The sequence below is a fragment of the Anas acuta genome, chromosome 1 (assembly GCF_963932015.1).
Source record: "Anas acuta chromosome 1, bAnaAcu1.1, whole genome shotgun sequence".
NCBI lineage: Eukaryota > Metazoa > Chordata > Aves > Anseriformes > Anatidae > Anas > Anas acuta.
The window spans coordinates 145,007,865-145,033,055 of NC_088979.1; the positions used below are offsets into that span (position 1 = coordinate 145,007,865).

Below are 25,191 nucleotides of genomic sequence, written 5' to 3' on the forward strand. Positions count from 1 at the left end.
CACCGGGCTGCGGCAGAGCAAGGCCTAAACGTCATTGGGAGAGACAGAGATGCTTTTAGCAACTATTTTAACTGGAGTGGGTGAAGCTCCTTCAGAGGAAAACACCACATTGATCCCTGTGGGCAGCACCACAGCCTTACACCCAGCCAGGGCCGGTGCCCAGCACCCCGCCCGCCTCAGCCTCAGCCCCCGCCCCCGCCGCCATTATTGGGGGGGGGTGCGGCCGGCAGGGGGCGCTGCGGCGCGGGAAGGCGGGAGGAGGGGGGGGGGCTGAGGGGGCGTGGCCGCGGCCGCGCGGGTTCCCGTGGCGACGGGTGGTCGCGCCGTGACGTCAGGGTGTTTCCCGGTGACGCCGGGGCGGGCGCAGGCGCCGGGCGGGCGCTCGGCGGCGGCAGCGGCGGCAGCGACAGCAGCGGCGGCGGCGACTGCGGGTGACGTCACGGGCCCGGGCGTGCCGCGCCGCCGGGAGCTGCCCGGGATCCCCGCGCTGCGCTCCCCCCCCCCCTTCCCCCCCTCCCCTCCCCTCCCCTCCCGTCCCCTCCCGTCCCGCTCCGGGTCCCGGCTGGGCCCGTCCCGGCGGCGCCCGCCCCGCCCCCGCCCCCGCCCCCCCCGGCGCGGGCAGCCAAGATGGCGGCGCTGAGCGGCGGCGGCGCTGAGGGGGCCGCGCTCTTCAACGGCGACGCCGACCCCGAGCCCCCCGCGGCCGCGGCCGCTGCCCTCGCCGCCTGCTACGGCGCGGGGGGAGGCGGGGACCCGGCCATCCCCGAGGAGGTGAGGACATAAGGGGGGGGATAGGGAACGGGGAACGGGGGGGGGGCGGCTCTCATCGCATCGCCTCACGGGGCTGGTGCGGCTCTGCATGGGGGGGCATTGCCATAAAAAGCCCAAAATCATGCAGATCCCCGTGGAATGGTTTCACCGACCGGCTGGTTTTGTGGCCCTGTGGTATCAGCACGGCTGAGGGGGTCAGCAGACAGCAGTGCAAGGGAGGGGAGAGGAGAGAGCTGTGGCAGGAGACGGGGGTTGTTCAGAGCAGCCCTCATGCCAAAGGAGGTGGCACCTCCAAAATGTTTTAGCGTGGGTTGGCAGGTTTGACCCCAAACGCTAAATTGCATCCTGTAGGGTTTTGTCCTCCTGCTTTTCTTTCCCTTGAATGTCTTATGGCCCTGCATGAGAGAGGAAGAGCAGCAGCCTGGTGCCTGGCACGCCCGCTGGCCAAGAGGCTGCCCCGTCCCAGCCATGGGTCCATACACACGTGGTTAAGGAGCCTGTGGCCTTGCTGTGTTATCTACAAGTTGGAAATAATGAAACACGCGGGTCCAAGGCAGAGCCGGTGCTAAGATTTCTGCTTTTTGAAGCGGTTTTGTTCTCCAGTCAACTCGTTCTTCCTTAAGTCATAGGTAATTAACTTTTGTTTATGGCTTAAGCGCATGTATTACGTCAGCTAAAAGTAGTTTTAATAAAACTCAAGACCAAAAAATTGCTGATAAGGTTAAAGTAGAAACCGTCCTTAATACAAAAACAAGCCGGCGTAAACTCTAATGCAAATTTGAGGTAACTTAAGCCAGAAAAATACTGAGGTGCACATAACTGACTCATGGCTCTAATAGAAGTGCCAGTTTTAGTGTTTTGTTTCTTCAAGAGAACGTAAGCCTAGGCTTTAGGAGTAACCTTGCTGTGGGAGTGCATCAAGGAGCATAACTTGGCTTATTTGGAGGGGATGCCTGGAAAGGTTTTAGTTCCACGGCCGTTCAGGAAATACCCTCCTGGCCTCTGGGAGGAAAGCCTCGCGTTCTGCACTGAGCCTCTCGTTTTAAGAGGCGGGTAACCAAGAAGAGTCTTTGACAGCTCTTGAAGTAAGCGGACACAAACTCGTCAGCTGAAGTCCTCTGGTAAAGGAGGTGTTATGTATCGAGATCATAATCAAGTGTTGGTTGAAACTACAGCAGCATTATTTACCGACTCAAGGCTCGGGGCTTTGCAAAACAAGTTGACGCCATATCGTTCAAATCATGGCCAACTTGTAGTCAAACAATGAATGTAGTGCTTCAGAAGTTGCCTTTTCTATCCTGAGAGCTGGTACTAAAAATCTTCAAATAACAAAGTCATTACATAAGAGTATAATAATTGCTAAAGCAATTTTTGTCTACGTTATGATTGAAGATTAGGAAGAACGGTTGCGTGTGCGCTTATATGAACAGAACACTTAGGAAATAAATCCTTATGCCGCCAAGAAGTACCTGAAAAGAGTAGGGGCAAGTGAATCCAGGAGGAAATTTTCTCTTCCCCTCATCATCCTGCTTCTGGTATTAGGAGGCCTGCAATGAGTGCTGGCATCCAGACGCTTGGAGGCTGGCCTTTGGCAACCCCATGATGAGTTGTCAGGACTAGAGACTGTCTGGATGGAAGGTTTTCAGAGTGTTGTGGGCTTGCTGATGTAGTAAAGTGCATGAGACAGCTGGGAGGAGAGGCTCTGATCTTGTTGCTGGAGATTATTTACACCAATATTAAATAATTCAAATGGGATTTTCTGTACTTGGAGCTTTGTGCCCTCAAGTGCTCTTTGGAAGGCAAAAATGACTGGAAGCTGTGAACCGAGGCCCTGAGCTGATCTCTTCCTAGGTGGCAATGCTGGAGTTGATCCTGCATAAATACTAGTTATATATTTAGAAACCTTAATCTTGCAAAACATTTTTAAGAAGAAGAAAAAAAAATAGAATGAAAAGATGCCTCTGAACTTAAATAACTGGTAGGATCTCATAAAGTAGCGTTGGTATGATAAGAAAAGTCGGCGTTAATTTTTGTTGCAGTAGCACTTGGGGAATCTATCATGCAGGGAATTAGAATAACTTTTAATACGATTCACTGAAGAGTTGACAATTAAATGTGCTGCTTCTTTGGAAAGTTGGAAAGAGAAGCATTTTTTACTTTGTTGCTTTTGAAATTCAACATGAAATGTATTCCCAAAATTGCAATTAAGTTTCATTGCACTTGTGTTCAGTGACTGAGCTAAGTTTACAGTCAGGATTGCCATCCCATGTAACTGTGAGGACAAGTTACACTTTGGCTGGAGATGAAGCATCTCGTGGCCAGTGTTCTGCAGGAGCGTGTCTCAAAAGATAGCACAAGAGTTGTGTTTTGCACAGCAGCAGAAAGGCCTTTGCTGAGTACTTGGTCGGACTTTGGGCTGCAGCTTCAAGCAGTACGTGGTCCAGCTGGGGAGGGTCTTGAGAAAAGGAACGAGAGGTTAGATCAGACCTTTGAGGAAAGACTGAAAAAATTGAGGTCGTTTAAAAAAAGAAATGGAAATTGTCGAAGATGCCAAGAAGAGAACAAATAACTTGTTCTCTGGGTTGATGGTCATGACTGCTGGGAGTAGTGAGTTTACGTGGTAGCAGGAGATTGTTTCGGGTTACCATCAGTCCTTTTCCTTTATGACTAGGGATAGTGAAGCAGGAAAGTAGTCTTAAATTATTTGAAAAATGCCTATTAACAGATTCTGTCACCTCCACGGACAAACATATGTCAGGAATGATGGGGGAGAGTTGAGCTGGGTGTAGAAAAGACAGTGATTTTTGATAACCTCTTGTCTTTTTCTCCTTAGGCTTAAAGGACTTGAGTTTAGTGGGGGTGTTTTTAAAAAAAAAAAAAAAATCTGCTTATGCTGTTTTACCCAAAAGGCAATGGGATTAACAGCTGTGTTCTGTAGTAGCTCTTTTGATTACACAAAACTTGCTTAATAGACCGCTAGGGTCTGAAAAGTTCGGCTGTCTCAGGGGATTTGCCTTCAGCCTGTGTGGATACCCACAGCTCGGATACAAGGCGCTTGGTGCCGAGTTCTGTTGTGAATTGATGTTGGTGCTTCAGCTGCTAGTGCTATTTCTACTTGTACTTTGTTGTAGTTGTTAAAGATGTCTTATTTTTAAAGCTGTTCTAATAATATCTTTCTTGACACTTGTTTTAGCTAGGAAAGGCAATTCTTTTGTTGCATGCAGTTAAAAGTACCGTAGAGGAGATGTGGTTTTTGGGTTTTGTTTTTTCTTTTTTTTTTAATGGAGATATCTCTTAATAACAAAAAATCCTTAAAGCTCCAGTATTCTACTTAGCTTTATTTCGTAACAGATCTATAGTTTAGTTTTATTAATTGCTGTACCTGTAGGAAACGTGAAATTCACCCTAAAATCCTTCATGCACAAAAGAGGAAATAGGATCTTATTTGTACTTGGGAAAGAAGTAAAAGGAGGCTTCGAATTAGCATGAAGCTGATAACCATCTTCCTGCCGAGCCTGGTGCAGAAGCTGCAGGTTTCACAGTTTTTTGGAGACGCTTCTCTGCCGAGCGCGCGTTGCCTGCAGTACGTTTCAGTTTGAGCAACCCCCTTTTGAAGGGCAGCGCAGCAGGAATGCCCCGTCATAACCATAGTGGCAGATGATTAATGCTGCTCCCGTCGCTGCAATCGCGCTGAAGCTGATCAAAGGGTGCCCCGCCACCCAGAGGGGCCACTTGTGCCATTTCGGGTACCTGCGCCCGGGTGCGCGGCCAGACCCACGCCAGCTGAGTGCCGCTGAGATCCTCTCCCAGGCTGATTCAGCTCGCTAATGCTGAAGAAAATTGTGTCGCTTTTGGTAGGTTTTCTGCAAGGGTAGCGGACTGCATCTCCTCAGCAAGGCGGCTGGCGAGCTCCAAAGCTCGTGTGCAGTAGGTGGCAAGAAGAATGTGGTTAGGGAGAGCAGTGCTAGCGTTTGACACGCACATACACACCCTTCGTTTTTTTTCAGGTCACCACTGTCCTGCTAAACTCCACTGGTGTTCGCTTTTCTGGTGTATGTTTGACTGAGAGCTCTTGTGTGGCTGAAGCTTTCTTTGCTGGACTTGTCAGGCTCAGATCCTGACACGTTAGGTCTTTGTGGTCTTGAGTTTCCTGTGCTAGGCTGTAGCAATCGGGCCTGGTTTCTCTGGACAGCTGCTGAGTGCACCTTTCATGCCCTGAGCATGTCAGCATTTCATCGGCATGCCAGGGACGTCAAGGCCCTCTCTGGGCTTCTGGTACAGCAGGCGTTTCACCACGTGAGACTGCGGGGTACAATATCCAGTTTTCTGAGGTGTGAGGTGGCTTTCACCATGTTCAGCTGTTCACACGTGTGTGTGTGTGTGTGTGCACAGCTCCGTCCTCGGGGCTGGTACAGCACACGGCAGCGTACAGCACGCGTCTTGCTCTGCCTCACTTTCCCTCTACCAGTTGTTCCGGAGCTTTTGGGGCGTGCAATGCAATCCTCTTAATCTGTTCTCCTGCACACAGCTTCTTTCTAAAATGATGAAATACGTATTTATGCAACTGATTTCCTCTCTGCGACCAGTTCTAAAGTTATACAAGGCTGCTTGAAGCAGAATTACGGGCCTTTTTCCTGTTCAAACACTTGCAGCAAGGAGCTGAACTTGTTACTCCGCCTTTCTAACTTTATTTTGGAAGGAGAAGCAGCAATGCCTTTCCTTATTCTGTTTGATGACAGTTTATGCTTGCAAAAAGAGGTGGAAAGGCTTAAGGTGTAGTTTTTAACCATCCCTGTTGTCTGTTCAGGTGGGAGCTCTCAGGGAGCGGTGCTGTGGCTGTCATCCCACCTGGGGAATTCAGACCCATATAAACAGTAAGGATCCCAAACCAGAGCCTGTGCTCTTTCCAAAATGGGGTTTGTTGTGTAGTGCTCAGTACCAAGTGAGCTCTTCACCCTATCAGCACCACAATCAGGAGGTGATAGGGGTGTCTGTGTGCATTTGTCCCTCTGAGCTTCTGACCAAGTGAAGTATTTTTGTGATTCTCCCAATATACCTGCACAAAACGTAGTATGAAAGGGAGATGAAATTTCTGCTTGCATGGTACCAGTTTCCTTTCAAAATCTCATGTCTGGGAGGCAATCGAGTTTGTTAGTGAACAAAATGTACTTACTGATTAAAACTGTGCTGCATTATGAGGTTGCTAGGATTTTTTTTTCCCCTGCAAGAAGGGGAATACCGGCGGTAATATCTCACTGCTGTGCAGTGAGGCCTCTTAAGCAGTACGGTTATTAGTAAAGATGTTGTTAATGTACTGCTAAGTGGTAAATGCATCTCAAATGCAGTCACACTGTGTTTAGTCAACGTTTTCTGACCCTCTGGAGCTCAGCTTGGTAACCCCTAACTTTTATTGTTCCTCTCAGATGAAGGGAATGCATCTTGAATATAGATGTGTCTGAAGTGTGGGTAGCACACCTAGTTTCCTCCCTCTCTATTGCAAGTTACTTATTAATAATGCCTCAGAAGCAGTAAAATCAACTTGAAATAAAACATTATCATGACTTTCAGAAGTTGGTAGCATCTAGGCGTTTGGAAAATCTGGGTGGTTGTATATTAACACCGCAGCCTTTGAAATGGTTTTGCAAATTTATTCATTAAATCTTAATAAGTCAAACGTTCTCTCTACTTTTAAGTAATGTAGATTTAAATGCACGTCTTAAGCATCATCGCAGGTAGCTTTCAGAAAGGACTTCTTTCAGTATTTTCATGTATTTTCTAGAATGCTGTTTGTTAGTGAGAATAAATTCTTGTGACTTTTCTGAAGCTTGTGCTGGTAGTTGAAAATTTTCCCAGTCCCCAGATTCAGTCATCACAGCTTATGGGCCTTGCAGCAGCCTTTATGTGACAAATAGTTCTCCAGTTTGATCGGTTCAGGTCTGGCTGAACCAACCTACGAGGTCTTTCAGCGTTTTTTCCATTTGTCTCTGGAATAGATGGTTCTTTTCACCATCCTGCTGTGATGTGCGCTGTGTCTTGTTTTGATTAATTTATTTTTTAAAAAGACCCTCCTAGCTCTTTGTACAATGAGTGGCAAGGAGCCAGTTCTGCCTTTTAAATTATTTCGTTTTCCACGGTGCTGTTAGAGGTAGTAGGCAGGCTGGTCTGCTGAGCTGAACAGAAATGCCATCTAGGAAAATGTGGTTTCTATGGCAGTTTCTATTTGTGACTGTTTGCCGAGATTGTGGGCAAATTACTTGTACCTGGCTTATTATGATTTATTTTTTTTACTTTATAAAACACACTTGCCCTTTTGAGGGTTTGAAGATCTGTTTGTGATAAAAAATGAGATGCTTTAGTTGCTTTGTTGGATGACAGCTCCACTTAAACTAATAGGGTAGATTTGTGTTTGATGCTTATTACTGAAATACATTCGGATTATATAAGAATATATTTGGATTTCTACCCAGTTAGGAGAAAACACATGCACCATGTAGCAAAAGACTAGTGGTTGAATATTGTAAAGTGCACGGGAAATTATTTTCTGGATGGCTAAGATGAACTTGTAAATAGGCGCTGTTTGTCTTCTCTGGGTAGTCTAATTAGTTGGGTGCTCTGGCAAGGAGCGAGCAGGAAGGTTGTGCAGTTCAGGGGAGACTGTTTTGTCACTTTAATTAATGTGACCCAGCCTGTGTCAGAGCTCTGCTCGACTCGCATTTGCTTCTTACATGCAATTATTGTAATTAGCTGGTTGGCTGCTTGCTTTCCATCGCTGATATGACTTGTCCTCAGTGTAACGTGCGTGGAGAAGCAGCCTGATGTGTACGCAGCACCGGCTCCTTCTTAAGCTCGCCACTGGATGGGATTAACGCTCACTGACAGTCAACAGTAGTTACCTCTCAGGAGCAAAACTGTGTCCCTAGGTTAGGAAATCAGGATAAGGCTTTCCTCCTACCTCCCGTTTTTTTTAACCTTTGACAATCTAGGGAGGATTTTTTTTTAATTGCTAAGCGTAAATGCAATGAATTGTACCAAAACGTGATCTGTGTGTGATGCTCTTGGCTACCGAACCACTTCCAGAGTGAATAAACAGGGCTAACAGCAATGCAAGACAGAAGCCTTGAGGAATGTGGAATAGGAGACCTCGTTGGATCACAGAAAGCCGTGCAACTGGTGCTTAGTGACTTCAGGACGGGTACAGACACCTCTTGTTTTTCACACTCTTGTGCTCTGCTGCGGTAGAAAGCTTTTGTTAACTTTCCTTTTCGTGCTGCTCGGAGGTGAATTCTACTTAGCAGCAAGCAGCAAAGATGGCAGGTGTTGGAAAAGTGGGGGCCTGCAAGCAAAGTGAAGCTGAACAGGAAGGCTGCTGCTTCCTGGGGGCCCGAAGTGCCGACCTGTGGGCTGCAGAGAGGAAAGGTGGCTTTTTGCACCAGCTCCGGTGGTCACCGGGTCCTTGCCAAGCTCTTCTAGCACACTAGGCTGGCAGAAAACTAACCTCAACAGAGAGAAGAAATACTTTGAGCAGGGAAGGGGCGCGAGCAGTGCCCCTGTGCTTAGAGAGAAACTTCTTGGTTATCTTTCAAGACTCTATCAAACTTTATCCTTTACAATTTGTCACTCTATCTCAAAAATATTTTTAAATGCTCGCAATAAATAAGGAACATTTGAAGTCCAATTTCGTTTTGTTTAAGAGGAGGCAACCTGAACGGCAAAGGCTGACAGGTTGGAAAGCTGTTTATTCTGCTTTCAAAGGGGAGCTCAGCGATGAGCAATCCAATTTGCCTTGAGAATTAAATGAAGGAAAAGACAGATCGCTATCAGCTGCAACTGATGGATTGCAAGTAAATGAGAGATGCAAGGCTGTTAAGCACAAACTAAGTGGTTGTAGTACTAAGATGGTTGTGGGGTGAAAGTCTCCTGGTAAAGAAGCAAGTCTTTATCGAATACGTCTGTCTATTGCAGAAGAGTTACCCTGCAGTTCTCATTCAGACAGAATTTCTGCTGATAATTCTTCGGAGATGATAATCCAGATACTTGAGTATGAATGTGGTCAGATGTTTCCTAGTTTTTTGGGATAGGGAGGGAATTGTTGGCTGTTTGGTTCTAGTCTTTTTTTGCTCAACATAAACAGTTTCACAACAAACACAGCTGAAAACCTGCATTATTACTGGTTACAGGGGGATAAGAATAAGCCTTCTCCTTCCTAAAAATGTTACCTGTCAAATGGAAAAAAAGTTTTCATCTTGAAACCTTCTTAATATTTTACTAATTGCCGTGCTTGCAGCAGGTGCTGGCTGACCATACTTACTGTATTAGCTTACCTAGGTGTAATCAGACAGGGTGGGACAGAAAAATGCTGCAACTCTTCCTGAGCCCTTCACTTCTTGAATATGCTGTCGTACATCTTCACCAAGGCCATTCTTCACCAGTGTGGAAAGATATGTTCAGAGACTTCAAACTTTTGTGGAAGAAGAGACTTCTTTCCCATGGTTACAGTAATGCCTGTAGATAGTAATGTCTGTGACTTGTTTTCTGCACTATGAGGGTGAATTTTAACAGACTTGTTCTGAACTGTCTAGTTAGCCAACAAGGAAGACACAGTGTCAGAGTTGGTATCTCAGACAGGAGCTGCAATAAAATGGTGTGCCACCACGAATAAAAAGTTGGGGAAGATAAAGTAGCAAGGGCAGTCTCAATGTTGGCATTTATGTCACTTCTGTAAACTCTTATGTGGAACTCACTGCAAGCTGGTTTTCAGTTCAGTAATTTTTCAGCTCTTACTATTTTTCATAATACCTATTCTATTCTTAAAAAAAAAAAACTTACAATAAGCATAATGAGCTAACAGAGTAGGAGAAATGCAAAAATGAGCACAGTGGATGTGCAAATGGAGAGAAGCTTCTGCTGAGAGATGGAGCAAAGCTGAAGCCTGAAGGAAAGGAGGAAGGAAAGGACCATCCTTCCCACTCCATGTACCTGTCATATTCCAGTGTACGACACCGTAAAATGGGGAGAAGGCTTTGTAAGAGGCAGGAAGGGTGCTAACACCACTCTGGGTTGATGAGGGGAGAAAGTATCTCCGGTAAGATATCAAAATGTGAGAAAGCTTTAACGGTGATTTTTGGCAAAGACACAGTGAAGATGCAAGTTTTGCATCTTGATGTGCAAGCCCTGAGGTGGGGTGCTGAGTTACTAACCCCAGCCATGTGTCCTCTCACCTCTTACACTCTGACACTTTGCTTTCAGGTTCGTGAAGGCGTTAGTTCAGCTAAGAATGAGCTCATACATGACGGCTTTCTAAAGTCATGGACCAAACAATCAAATTCATTCTCGAAGAAGCAAGCCTGAAGGGGCTGATGAGAGTAGTATTGGATAGGTATCAATGATTTCATCTTCATTGTGAAAGAGTTTTCAAATCGATTCTTCAGTGACTTCACCTCGTTTGTCCAATTGAAGTATTCTCCATCATCGCTACGTGTGATAATCCAAATGCAGGACACACCGTGTCTGTGCAAGGAATGACTTCCTTTTCTTTACGGAACAGATTCAAACGTTCAGGTGTCTCCTACAAAGTGTGAATCACAGAGCTCACAGCTGGCATGTGCTGCAAGGCTTGGGTACTGGTGCCAGGTGCAAGAAGCATAAAAGACAGCGTGCTTTGTGCTGTCTCAGGCAGTGCATTTCTTGACAAGCAGCATGGGATGCAAAAACAACTTCATGGCTTATAGCCTCGCATGCTGCAGAGCCAGTCTTCACTGAATACAATGGATTTGGCCTCCTACTCCATCTGACTTGCCTCTGGCTTGAAATAGGTCATCATCTTTTCATTACGTTGCAAGGGAGTGCTTATTTGCAAAATTAATGCATGGTTATCCACAATGGGCAGATAGGAGTTGATATATTCCAGAATATCTGGAATATCTCCAGTCTTCTGTCTGTCTGTATCCATTTTAGCCTGTGTCAGCTTCTTTCCGTCAGCAGCACTAAAAGAAGAATCAAATCTAATCTCTTGTGATAAAGAATAACCTTAACCTAATGCTACCAGATAAGGCGGAAAAATTTATTTGAGGCTTTTTAGGAAAAAAATAAGGTTATCCCAGATATAAAGGAGTCATTACTTTTTTTTCTTTTTTCTTTTTTCTTTTTTTTTTTTTTTGTGGAACTACAATGAAACGCTGTCTCAAATGACCATGCTGCTTCCCGTGGAAAGTGGCTGGACTTGCTTGTGGGCAATGCTGCAATCGTTGCAGATGGACTTGAGAACGCATCAATATTTCTAGCAACTGTCTCTTAGGCTGGCATTGTTTTTTGCACTTCTGTGAGATATTTGGCAGTAATTTTCTCGCAGAAATCCCTTTATCCACATTTTATTTATGCTTTCACTAGAATGAGAAGAAAACTGGAGAAGCCTGCTGGTCAGTAAGGAAGACCAGCCCTCTTTTTTTGTTGTTATGAGCATGTTTATGAGCACTCCACTACCCCCAGTGAAATTCCACACCTGTACGATGTGCGTGATGGGGATGTGGTGTTGAGACTATCCCGGCCCAGGGTCTTTAAAGCTGGGCTGGTGCACAGGATGCAAACGTGGGTGAGGTGAGTTACCAGAACATGCAGGTTTGAGAGGAAAAAAGGCAGGCAGGGACTGCTGGCTGTGCACGTGCAGCACGTACAGCGTCCTTCTTGTGAGGAGGAAGCTCCGGGCGCTGTGGTGTGCAGAAGCAGGCCTTTTCAGGTCACACGAGGTAACTTGCACAGAGCACCACTTCTGAACTCCAATTAGGAAAAGGCTTACATCCCTTCAATTAAATTGCAGTAGTCATAGATCCTGCATAATAGGATGCTCTATACTTTCACAGGGGTCGAGTATCAAGGGGAATTAGCTACCTAGATAAGGGATGCTCAGGACCACAAGCGACCCTATTTAACTCTTTTTGCTGATAGGAAACAGCAGAAGGTAGCTTCATGGAAGTAGTAAGAGCTGCTACTTAAAGAGGAACTGTGAGGCTTGGACGCTTGCCATGTCGTGTTCTGGTGCATACTTGATTAAGGAGAGAGTATGCTAGTCAATACTGGATTTGTGAGAGTTTTTTTCAGCTTGTCAGAAGACTTTTGATGAATATGGCACACGAAATAGGTTTTCCATTTCTGTGAGCAACAAGTAATGACTCAGTGCTGTGGTTGACGTTGATAAATTTCCTTCTGCCTTCAGTGTACTTTTAACTGTGTGAGTAGCCTTTCTAAGGTAATAGAAATCCATGCAAAGTTTCCCTGCAAGATGCTCTTACTTTAGTGCTCAGGTGTACAGAAAGTAATTCAGGGCATCATTTCCAGCCGCTCTGGGCCATGCTGTCTTCCACTAGATTTAACTGCGGCTTCTTCAGGTAGAGAAATTTTTGCCGTAATCCAGTAGCTGGCAGTAAGTTTCAAATTTGTTTTTTTTTTTTTTTTCATTAGTCATTGAGTTTTTGCTCTTGTCATGGTATTAACGTAACCAGAAGATTTCTGTCCTCTGAACTGTTCAAGGCTGTTTTTAGATTTTGTTGCTGCCACCTTCTAAGTAACGTGCTTCTGCTGTGCGTGTTGCTGCTTTACTTCTTTAAAAGAAAGCAAGGTTGCTGTCATGGACACAAAATGGGAAATAATCTCTGAGCAATGAAGTTGCTTATTATCAATCTTCAAAAAAGTGTTCAAAAACCTCATCCAACAGGTTACTTTGTCGGGGAAGCACCTTCCCTCCCCACCGTTGGCAGGCATTTAAGGTGTAGTAAGTTGTTGATGCTGGTTAAAGTGTAGTAAATGTTGAGGATGACTTCTGTAGGTAGAATTGCCAGAATGAATAATAAAAGTCGCATTAAATAGTAATGAAACTTGTTTTCTGAAAGTAATCTTGAGGCATGCTTCCTTGGTTTGCCATGAATTTCCTGTGTACGCAGCCAGGTTAATAGCACGTTACCATTGGTACAGCAACTAAACATCTAAAACTCTTCTATTGAACAGGTTCATTGACATAGGGTATTGGTTCAAGCTTGTTCCCTTCACCAAGGATGTGGCTACCTCCTGGCAACTTGGGAAAAACATTAGCAAAATGCAGAGATCTTCCTGTTTGCTGGTTAGCATTCCTAACTCCACATGACAAAGTGATTGTAAGTTGAGAAGCAAGTTGACTTCCCCAGTTGCCTTCAGTGAGTTTGCATACAGAATGTTTGAACATCATGCTCTTCATCTGGTGTCCCCTCACGCTTGGTAGTTGAGGTTACTTGTTCCTCAGCAAACTGCTTTTGCTTGAACGTAGCTTGGTGATGAAACCTTTGTTCTGTTTGTTCTGAAACTGGAGCTAGATAGGAATCAATTATTAGTTTCTGTAGGGAATGGCTTACCTTTAATCTTAATGTTTACTGGTGGATAACCAATGTCTTAAGTGAGTGGGCTAAGTAAGGTGATGCACAACGTAGGAACTATATTTTAGAGTTTGTTTCTTTGTGAATATCTCAAGACTGGTAAGACTTGTTTTGATCCAGCTTGGGTTGGATCCTGTTCTTGGTATATACTGTGGAATACTATGTTGGTTGCATCTTCTTTTTAAAGAGAGAAGTTGTGATAACTTCCAGGTCCAGGCCCAGTCTTGAGGTTGTATATGTTATAATAATCCATGAAATAGAGAAGAGTTAAAGATGTAACAGAAGTCCTTAAAAACCCTTTGGAAGAAGCAGTGTGGTGTTGTTTTGTTTGTTTTTCCTATTCTGGGTCTGGTAACCCTGATATTTTTTTTTCAGGTAAATTATCTGAACAACAGTACCTGTGAAGAAGAGATTCTCCTCTTTCTTCCCTCTCCACCCTATAAATTTCTGATTTTTGTTGGGTCTAAGTAGGTTCTTAAATCAGTGTAGCGTTATTGTTTGAAATGATTTGAGTTAGTGGTTCGGTGCCTTCTTAGGTGATAGCATTAGGATTTGTAATGCCATTTCCCTACAGTAATCTCAAAGTCGTGAAATGGGCTCTTTCAGGGTGTTGTGACGAATAACTACCAACCTGAGTTGTTTCACAGTCCAGTGCCATAAATCTTCTCTGTGCACTAGAGGTAAATGTTTCTTTCAGATCACATCCAAGGCCTGTAAGAAAACTTTTAAGGCACGGGAATGTGGAAATCACGGTATAGGAAGTACTTAAGATCGAGACGTTGTATTACCATGCAAATAGAACCGAGTCTGGATTATGTCAATGTGTTGACACAGATTACTTATGGCTTGATAGAACTCCACTAAACTTGGTAGTGCTGTAGAAACTGGGTTACAGAGACTGCAAGAAAAATGCTAAATATGGTTTTGATAAACATAAAAGCCAAAACATTCTAAAAAGTTGCTTATACCGTCGTTCCTGAATTTTGAAACCAAATTTACTTTTTCTCTGTTTACAAGGGAAGTAAAATGTATCTTACTGACCATGAATGAGCAGGATAGCTTTGTGGACTTACTGATATTAAAATATTTTTATTATGGACTTCTGTTATTAAATATCTAGAAAATGTAATTTGTTTTGGTTTAGGGCTGATTGTATAGGCTCTCTAGGATTTAATTAAAATATTTCATTTTCTATTTTAGGTGTGGAATATCAAACAGATGATTAAATTAACACAAGAACATATAGAAGCATTGCTAGACAAGTTTGGAGGAGAGCATAACCCACCATCAATATATTTAGAGGTAAGTTTGTGGACAAATGTGGCTAGGTTACTGGTATGTTATCTATCTTATATGAAGCATCCTGTGTTAAAAGAAAGAATACCTGTAGTAAGAGTATATCTCCCCTGTGGACTAGAAACCTAACTTTTTTTATTTGGAGATGGAAGGGGGCTGTGTGGAATTCCTCATACACATCAGTAAGGGAGGATCAGTGGCATTTTTTAACAGTTAATGCTGGTGTAATTGAAATGTAAGGCGTCCTTTTTGGTGCAGGGGGAAAAATTGTGTATGTAGTTTTAAAAGAATAATAGTAATAATAATAATGAAAATAAAAAATATAACAAAATGCATTTTTAAGTGAATATATGCGCATGGAACATAAGACCGACTATGCCTTTAAAGCAGTTGAATTCCCCTTCTTTTATCCTTTGAAATACAGTCATGTGGAATACAAAAACTGTTATTAGTAGAAGGGATCTTTCTTACAGAAATGCAAAGAATTGTAGGGTGGAGTAATATTTTAAAGCTGCGTTTAATTTGTAAGCTAATTAAAAATTAAATCTTTTTATTCTTTCATTACTCTTGATTCATGAAGTTGCGTAGATGCAGGACCATTAAGAAACTATAAAAGGACCACATGCATCAGTTGCATCTATTAGGAATTGAATAGGTATCGCTTGCTCCAAACCCTGCCCTTTTCTTGGGTCTTTCATGTACTGAAATAACTGGAGGTCAACCAGTTTTCTTTTGTAGTCATTTTAATTGTGCTTGCTGCCTAATGGCACTGGGTAATTAAAAATAAAGATCTCATTATTTCAGGTATTTCTAGCTTTTATCTTACCATGTCAGAGCAGGGCGGTAACCTGATTGTACGAGTGTTGACATAATGTCCTGAACTGTTAAGGTCAAATGAGGCCCTCTGTAGTTCCTTTCTTGCTAATATGAAATGTAAGGATTGAATGAGTGTTAATCACTATTTTAACCACTCAGTGGTATATAAACACGCCACTGTTTATATAAACTTGAACCGGTTCATTCCAGATCTCTGTACTTAATATTGCTGAATGTATATCGGTTTTATTAAATGATGAATCAAATTGCAATAATAATAAACCTAATGCTTACTAAGTCTGGATTTCAGGTCGTGCACTGTTCAGTTTGGTACAGCCATTTGTAACTCGCTTGTATGTAGATTAAAAGCGAGATCCCTTCACTGGAAGTTTTTTAATTCATCTGTAGTTGATGGATAGGGAAGAGGCCATTTACAGGAGTAAATGTTTACCCAGAAATTATTGCAGTAGTGTAAAAACTATGGTAAGTCTGGGGTGCTGAGTGACTACAAAATATCAAGCTTAAAGTAGGTTTGTGAGTTTGCTGGTTCCATGTGCAGCTGAGACGTAACAGTAACTTGGACTCATCTGTGTGCTATGCAAGCCCTGCCACACCGAGTTGTCCTGGGTGATGAAGAGTCTTATGACAAGTAATGCTGGTACTCTTTCAGGTAAATTATCCCATAAGGGAGCGGGTCCTGTGAAAAAGAGCACACACCATCATTGAAATGAAGATCCTGAGGTTTTTTTCCCAGATCTTTGCTAAGTGGTTCCTCTGCTTCCTTGGCTCAGGTACTTGCAGTACCAGTAGTGGCTAAGCCACTTGGAGTCCTTAACCCAAGAGGAAAATATTCTGGTTTTGCTGGATTAGTTTGCCATCCAGCTAGTAGACTGACTGTGGTTATGATGGAGTCCCATGAGTCCCAGAGCTGTGGTTAGTGTTCGGGAAGGGGAAGAGGTTGGAGCTGTGAGTCAAGAACCTAGAAAATGGGGTGAGAGAGAGGGAAACTTCCTCTTTGCGTGGTCATCAACCTGGATTAGATCACGCTTGAATGGATTAATGGAACTGAATAGGATTATATGCTGCAAGCCAGTCACTTGTTCAGTTTTTAGATTTCCTTCAGTAGAACTGAAGTGTGAGGGAAAGAGAAGAAGGAAATTTATTACAACATACCTGATACAGTGAGAAGCAAGATTACTGGCATCCCTTGATGATTCATTTCAATGCAGCAACAGTTATCTGGTGTGACCTTTCTGCACCTTTCCAAGCTTTTTGGCTGTTTTTGGCTTGGTCCAGAACAAAAGCTGCTTTCCATTGTCTGAGTTTACTTTGCAGGCATCTATCTGGATGTAGCTCGTCACTGCTGGAGCTGATGTTTTAACTTCCTGTATTCCTCCGCTTATCAGAAAAAGCGCTAGGACAGCCCTGGTCGCAGCATGAAAGGACAAAGCTGTATGCAACAAGCTGTGGATGTAGCGTGATAAAGTGGGGAAGGACATGTTTGCTTCTAGAAAATGCAGAACTAAGAAAATGCAGTAGTTTTGATATGCATAAAAAGAACAGGAAATTATGCAGAGTACGTGTGGGTAGCTTAAGCAGTTCAGTAGATAACTCATCCTTCTGACATCCGTTAGAAATAGCAAGCTACCTGTGTTCGGAGCCACTCTTGGGCCTCTTGCTCACTTTCCATACCTGGGCATCGTCATGTCTTCTGCGTGTGACTTCTGCCTTCTCCCAGGCCTTGGCACCATGGTCTCCAGCATATGCTTGAACAGGAAGGCTATGCAACTTCAAGCTCTGTCCAGGCTCCTCTGACTTCTCATATTTTAATTGCTTTGCTGAAGTCTCATTTCTGGATGTAGAATGTGATTATTGCCCTGTTTTTGCCAGAGTCTTTGTGGGTAAATTTGTTAGCCTGTTCCAGTGATGGTGTCAGCCTTTGCTTTCCTTCCTTCCACTGCTCTGATATGTCTTGCCTCTTCCATAAAAACTGAGCAACACTTAAGGACTTCTGTGGACTCTGCCTGTTGATCACCTCTTGAGGGCTATCAGCAAGCATGTTGTCTGCTTGTCTTTGCAAAAGATGGAATTATCCAAAGCTAATTGCTAGGTAAGTACCTGCAGATGAACACTTCTGCTTTCACTCCTGTTGCAAACATCTAGTTTATTGCTGTATTGCTTTCTGCAAAACTGTGGCTTTTTGATATCTCCTGAAAGCTTGACAGGTATCCATATTCTGGTCTGAAGAGTTCAGTACCATAGGATTTGTTCGGTTCTTTTGTACTCTCATACGGCTTTATATCTTGCTTCTTGTGTCTCTTAGCAAGTGCCGAAGTTCACAGGAAGGACTTGGAGCACATGGTATATGGGCTGGTATTCTGTGTTACAGCTGCCTCTATGGATTTGTCAAGTAAAGTTGTGGTTGTGCCTGGCAACAAAACAGCATTTCAATTAAAAGCAATAAAAGAGATGGGAAGCATCCATAGGAAAGCTGAAGAAATAGACAAAAAAAATAAAATAAATCTGGAAATTGGCCATTCAGAGGATTTAGGAGAATTATTTTTGCATTGAATATAAAACCTACAGCTCATTTAAAAATAAAAATGAATTTATGCCTTAGTTACAGTTGCTTAAGAAGATATGAGCTAACAAGCTTTTGCTTCTGTGCTCATCTCAAAGAGCGAAGACAAAAATTTAGTGTGGCAGTTTTTTTTAATTCTGAGGGTGGGGTTCAACACGTCTTACACAAGAAGAATTTTAAAACTGACAGCTATTGTTGCAGCCATCACTTCAGGATTCATCAATTGACTGTGAAAGAAGAGCAGGTGACTTGAAATATTGCAGGTAATTGATGTGTGCTATGTTGAGTTCAGCGTGTATTTATGCTTGCAAGAGGGGGTACTCAGATTCAGGGGCATCTCCCTGCCTTGATCCGTCACTCCTCAGCAATGGCCTTAAAAAGGTGACTCTTAGGCAAGTGGTGTAGGGCCTTCAAGCCTGTGTGTGTTACCATTTCCAGCTGCCTGGAGTGGAAAAAGTAGTGTGAAACTCTAGAATGTCACGTAACATGTCTCCCTCCTGTCGGGACAGGAAAGGAAGGCTGAGGAAGGAGAATGAAGCTGCAGAGATGCTCCTGAGCACACGTGTGAGATGCAGGGGTAGGAAACGAAGTGAACAGAAGAAAGAAAAGAACACTCGTCATTAACCATACAATTTTCTTCTAATTGCTGTAATTAGTAATAGCTTTGGGACTCTTATCAAGGCTCTCTAAAATGATTACAAGAAAAACCTCTCTGTTTGTTCTGGATGGAAGAAATAATTGATGTAGTAAGCATTGACTGTTCAGATCTACATGTGGCTTCTGTGTTGTAGCTAAAATCCTTTCTTAGGTCATCCCAGAACTTCTTCCTACCTCTGTGTGTGAGCGTGCATCTCGGATCTAACAGACCCCTGGAAACCACTGTTAAATATTTGAAGTAACTGTTTGACTCAGTCGATGTAGAAATAGTATTAATAGCACTTCTCTTTTATTCTGGAGAAGAGGCTGCAGGGGCTCCTTGGTAGGTTTTACTACATTTTTGGAAGCACTCTGTATCACAGCAGCTGAAAACATCAATGATTTTTGTCTTCCCACATAATTTCTCACTGTGTTATATCTGTACTTGAAGTGCTGTTTCCCAAAATACACAGTTTGTGATTCACTGTGGAAAAACCCTTTTTCTGAAGATTTGTTAGAGCATTGTAAATAGTGGAAAACTTTACTGCAAGAAAAGTCAAGTACTATGATACTGGGAAATCCTGGGATTGAGTTTGCAAAAACTGTTAAAATAAAAACTTAGAATAATACGCAAGGACTTAATTTATAATGGCCATCAAAATTAAACCTTTTTGTCTCTACCAACAAAGTACTGATGACAAGGATAACACAAGTTAGGGGCAGAAGGATGAAGGTCTGTGTATTTCAGTGCAACACTGGCAATGAATGCTGTCTGTGAACTCAAACGGGTTGTACAGATGAAAACTGGCCAAAAGCGGTCAGCTTAAATTTATAAAGGAGAGATCATACTTAAGTAACTTAATCAGATTTGTTAGCCATTATAGACTCTTAATGACCGTTCAAGAGGCCTTATTTAAAATTCCAGAACGTGTTGTGTCCTTCTTGCCTAGCAGTCACGTGTACAACATAATCTGATGAGTTCAGCTGAGAATTTCACTTCGCACTATTAGCCCCTTAGTTCTGTTACCTAGCCCAGAATTCTTCGCGTAGTGTGAGGCTGCCTCTTGCACCTGCTCTTTCCTTCAGTTAACAGTACAAGAGCAAGCTGCCTGCTTTTTTAAATTCAGGCTCCGTGCAAGATAAAGCAGTACAAATGCATGGCTGGAATGACAGTATCAAATCGAGTTTCAAAACTCAGTCAGCTTTTGGTGTGAAGGAATCTTTCTCTTCCATAGTCTCACTGTTGGATGCTAATTAAAATGAGAATGATGTGGGTAGAGATGTTTGTCCCTAACTGCTGTGATTTTCTACTTTACACCTAAAAGCCCAGGAAAACAGAATTTTATTCAGAGGCCTTGCTCTTGCCATTTTTTGAGAGTTCAGCTATTGAATTTCTGGAGAGTGTTTCATTCCTTATTCCTGTATAACGAGAATCCATGCAGGAAGTCTAATTTAATTAAAGAAGATTACCTCTTTGCTGACCTACAGCATGTTTTTGCAACAGCAGGCACATACGGGCTGAAATGGATCAGAATGATGAATCTCAGCTTGGTTCAGACTCTTTGTGGTATTTCAAGAAATACTGATGCTGGGTACAGTCACCGGGAAACCTGGTGGTCCCTGGAGAGGTTCAGGTTAACTTTCACCAGGCTCCTAACTGGTGTGGATCAAATGCGTTGGACCAAAACTGGGGTGTCTAAAGTTAGACTGAGTACAGATTTAGGAGCCTTACTAAATGAAGAAATCCTGATTTACGTTACTGTCTATCTTCAGCTCCCATTTAACTTAGTGGGATTTGCATTTGATCAACAGTCTAAAAGGTCAGACATCTTTTAAATAGCAACACAATCTGGGTTTCAGAGACATGGAAGCTGTAATTTGGGCTTTTAAGAGCCTTGCAAAATATGGGTGGTACCTAAAATTTGATTGAGGAAGGGAGAGAGAATGATAAAAGCCATTTGGTCCACTTGAGTTTAGGCTGGGTTCCCACCAGATGCGGTGGGGGACAGGGAGAAGGGGAAACCATAATTTGGTTTTGTCCCAGGTTAATTCTGAAAAAAAACTTTCCACTTGTTATTTCTACTTTATTTAGATGTTCTTAATGGAACGCATAGTCTGGTTATGGCCCAAGAAAGCAAATTTCAAATATAATATGAGTGATATGTAATAGAAAAACATGCATGCCTCTGAGGAAATCCCTTGCTGGCAAGATGATGCTGACAGGACTGTGGCGGGACAGCTGTGTGCCTGATGCGGTTCTGTTGATTTCAGAGGTCACCGCTAATTTTGTCAATAGGCTGCAACACTTGAGGAGTAACTTCTTTTACTCTGCTGCCTGTGAGTGAGCAGCAATGTAGTATAGCCTGTCTGTACGTTGCATATAAGCACGCCAACTTGTAATGCTTTAAATGGACTTGGCAGCTACCAGGCCTTTGTACGTTTTACTCGCAGTTAAAGCTTCAGGAGTGGTCCCATATGAATGAGTGCACGATATGTGTATGTACTGATATGCAATATAGTTAATTTTAACTTTTCCTTCTAGTTTAGATAGCCGTAGAGTTATTTGCAGATTGGAAAGATGTGCCAGTTTGAATTTAGCATTCAGCTTCTTGAATAAAATTTTCCTTAACTTTTGGGAAATGCTGCAAATTGACCCAAAATTGGGAGCCTTCTAGTGATAGGGCGGACAAACAAAGTTGTTGTGGATAATATTATGTTATTAAAGACACTTTGGTTTTGGCAATTGATAAACCCCCTGGAGGAGTGGACCACGGAAGCCCAGTGGTAGCAACAAGCACAGCAGGAAAGCTAAGTGTGGAGTTTTGTGCCTGGGACGGGATGGCTGGAGAGCAACTTCACTTCAAAATCCTTCATTTCATGAATTACTACAATGTTCAGCATAATATTTTTTTTTCTGTGGTAGATATGATATGCTTTTTTTTTAGGTTTATATTTTAAATGCTAATGATGATAGAAATCAGCCTTAGGGTTGACCGATAGGTCCTTGTCTGATTTTTTGTAGCTGTTGATGTCTGTCAGCTAATGTGGCCATGCTCTATGGCATAGTCTTCTCCTAGATAGGAATACCTTGATAAAGGCCACTTCTGCTGTCGTAACACTCCTTAAATTTAACTCCATGAGATAATTCTCGGCTTTGACTTGGTGCTGTTGTCTGTGTAAGGCCCGTGGGTGTTAGTCATCAGCTGAGACTGATATACTTAATCTTTGTGAAAATGAGATTCCATTGGAGCTGTTCTGTTTCTGCTGCACCTACTATTGCAGCTTCTATATAGAAACATTTTTTTTTAAGATGAAAAACATATCTAAAGTCTAATGGTAAATTTTTACTTCCATAGTGTTCTGTAATGGGATCTTCTGCTCTGACAGTGAGAGCTTTTGCCTCCATAAAAAAAAATAGGTCTTTTCATGCAGAGTTTAATAGTACAGAATCTAAAGCCTGCAAGAGCTCCCAGTTTTTCATGCTTAATGTTTATGCTTGTAAGATAAATCATTTGACTTTTGAGTTTGCATTAGTGACAGATTAAGCTGCCAGTGTAAACATTGTAGGATTGAGTATTTTGAAAGATGTGTAGTTTTCTGAAGGAACTAAGCCCACAAGTATCCGGAAGCAATGTAACATTGCATATGTTAGTGCAAATAATATTTTGCAATGTTCATGAGAAAAGGAAGTAAGTATTTAGAAAAGTATTGGTGAAATGGTAACAGTTTATGATTCTTAATTTTTGTTTACTGAAATTAATTCTTGACACATGGAACTTTTACTGGAATTTAAGTGAAAAGTTGTTCCTGGAAGTAAGAGTGAGATGCTTATGGTACTGTAGAGCCAAAAATGCCATTATTTATAATTGTGTAACTTTCAATTTACTTTTGACAGCAGAGTGAAAATGTTCTGGCCTAAAGTCATCGAGTTTGTGGTCTAATCATGAAACACTAGATACTTTCAGTTCTCAAAAGAAATAGCAAGCAGTTGTCAGTTTCCTGCAGCTTATGGCCATTTATTAAAAGATGGAAGCTGTATGATTTAAATGGAATTGTAAAATGTAATGTGTGTTTGCATCACTTGAATCTATGAACAAGGTTATTTTTTCTCTTAAAATCAATATTTTTTCCAAATATGTACCTGCAGCTTTTTGGTTAGTTCAGTTCTATAAATTTAAATTGAAGCAAGTTATGCACAGAGAACTAGAGAAATACAAGTAAGGATGGATCTTTCCCTGAAGTAAATATCTTCTTTCACGTTGAAAACATATGCAGCCTGGCACAGTTCTCAGTCTTGCTGGAGAGCTAAGAAGAAAATTCTCCTCATTACTGTTTAGATGTTAATTTAGATGTTAGTTATTCTCTGCAAAGGTCTAACACAGCTTTGTTTAACGCCAAAATGTTTATGTAGCATGAAGCACAAGTTTCTTAACTGGTTCAAGTTTTTTGATTCAGAATTTGGAAGGCACCTACTAACTTGTATGCTGAAGAAGTAACACTGGTATTTGGATATAGATTGCGATGTTCTTGTTACAAATAAAGTTGATGGAAAAAGATTTTAAAACAAAAATATACAGTTGCATATTTGTGTTCTATAACTTACCAGTAATGTTTATTGGCTATATTTATTTTAAAACTTCATGGACAAATTTAATGTTGCTGACTTTTTTTTTTTTAAAGGAATTTGGCCAGTGTGTAATCAGGATTTGTGTAACCTTTACTTGGCAGAAAATCAAATTAATCCCATACAGTTTAATTAAATACATATATATATTTAAAACGATTGCTTCTATGTGTTTTTGTGGGTGACTTTGTAACAGGGCAAAGTTGGTTGTGTTCTAACCGAAACAAATGTTTTTACCATCTGGAATGAAAGGATAGTACCAGAGGTGAAGAATGGTGAGCTGAGTACGTGGTCAGATTCAGGAAGCAAGAAGCAGGTTTCTGCTTTCTCTTAATTATTGCATTAGATGTATTTTTCTGTTATTCCAAGAGAGTGCTGCATTTAGCTGTAGCACAATAATTTGGAAAGGCACCTGACAACATTCGTTGAAGATTGCTGTCCTTTAACGTAGTTCTGAATTATACCAGATAGTGGAGGCACTTTGAAACTATGAGCTATGATTTCTTTTATCCACTTACCCATTTTATCGATTTAAAAATTAGTTGTTTCAGAAAGTTTAACGTGAGTTTAAAGCCACTACTTTTTCCTATTAAAAACTTTGACCAGATCATTTTGAACGTCTTCCTGGGAGATTTGAACTAGTTCAGAATGCTCTTTTATTTCATGTTCATTCTGAATTTAGACTTGTGTTTTTGTCTGAGGCTACTACATCATTAAAATAGCTGTTCTTCCTTCACAGGCCTATGAAGAGTACACCAGCAAACTAGATGCCCTACAGCAGAGAGAACAGCAGTTATTGGAATCCATGGGGAATGGAACTGATTTCTCTGTCTCCAGTTCAGCTTCAACAGACACAGTTGCATCATCTTCCTCCTCTAGCCTCTCAGTAGCAACTTCATCCCTTTCAGTTTATCAAAACCCTACTGATATGTCACGGAATAACCCTAAGTCTCCACAGAAGCCTATCGTTAGAGTCTTCCTGCCCAACAAGCAAAGGACTGTGGTAAGTCAATTTCTTTGTACGTACTTAAAACCTCAGTGGTTCCTGTATTTCTGTTTGTCTTCGTCCAAAAGTTAATTCAGGAGCTGAAAAAATAACCCAGGTGGAAGTCAAAGAGGTGGCAAATCTGTTTGCGGTCTTCAGAACTCCATCATTTTGATGGGTTGGATATTTTCTACAGCATTAACACCAATATGCGTTCTGCATTACTGCTATAGTAGACAACGCTTTCAGGAGTTCCCTAAGAATGGAAATAACTTAAATATTTTCCTAAAAAAAAAAAAAAAAGCTCTTTTAGATACATAGTATACTTTACTGCTTTACAACAGGTAAGAGGGGGCAGAAAAATCTATTTCTTGTACTATGTAAAACTATTGGTTAGTGAATAGCAGCAGTGAATGCTCTACAGCAAGCACCAAGCTCCTGCAGCTAAGGAGAGCTGTGCAGAATCGTTTGTTTTTCTGTTGTTTACCTCCTCACTCTCTGTGGTGAGTGCTTCGTTTTGGGACCCTGATGCTATCGGGTGCTGTATATAGAACTGACATGGGGAGGGACGTTGCTTCTGTTAACAGGAGCCTGCAAGTACTGCTGTCATAGCGTTGCCTGCAAACTGCTCAAAACCTGGTGTTTATCAATTTTGATAATGTTATTGTGATTCCTGGGATCGTGGAAGGAGTTAACTTTTTGCAGGCTATCTAGCTGTCCTTTAGAGGCATGTGTTGTGTGTGGTGTGTTTTTTTTTTTGTTACATGCTGTCTACTGAAGAGCCTCAATATGTGCTTTTGAATAATACACTGACCAGTAAACTGTGATGCAGGACTGTATCTTGTCAGCAGTTGCTAGCGGTTTTTTGGTTTTTTTTTGGAAGTGTTCTCACTTAAAGGGGAGCTGTGTTCCCACTGGAAGTGGGAATTGAATGGATAGCACAGCCAGTGTCTGTGTGAAACCAGTGCTTTTTGTAGCAGTCAGTCAGGTATTGACTCTGACTGAACTGTGACAACCTGTGGGATTTGTGTTACTAGCAAAGAGGAGAAAACACAAACTGAGTAGTACTGGACATGAGAAGCAT

At 42.2% G+C, this 25,191-nt stretch overlaps 1 protein-coding gene across 1 annotated transcript in view; it reads left to right on the forward strand.

Moving 5' to 3' along the window:
- Positions 1-310: 310 nt before the first annotated feature.
- BRAF (B-Raf proto-oncogene, serine/threonine kinase) overlaps positions 311-25,191 on the forward strand; it is an 80,213-nt gene continuing 55,332 nt past the window's right edge. Inside the window, exons 1-3 of the mRNA XM_068663055.1 lie at positions 311-771; positions 14,370-14,471; positions 23,862-24,125. Coding sequence (XP_068519156.1) covers positions 628-771; positions 14,370-14,471; positions 23,862-24,125 — 510 coding nt within the window. The 5' untranslated portion in view covers positions 311-627. The remainder of the gene's footprint in view (positions 772-14,369; positions 14,472-23,861; positions 24,126-25,191) is intronic.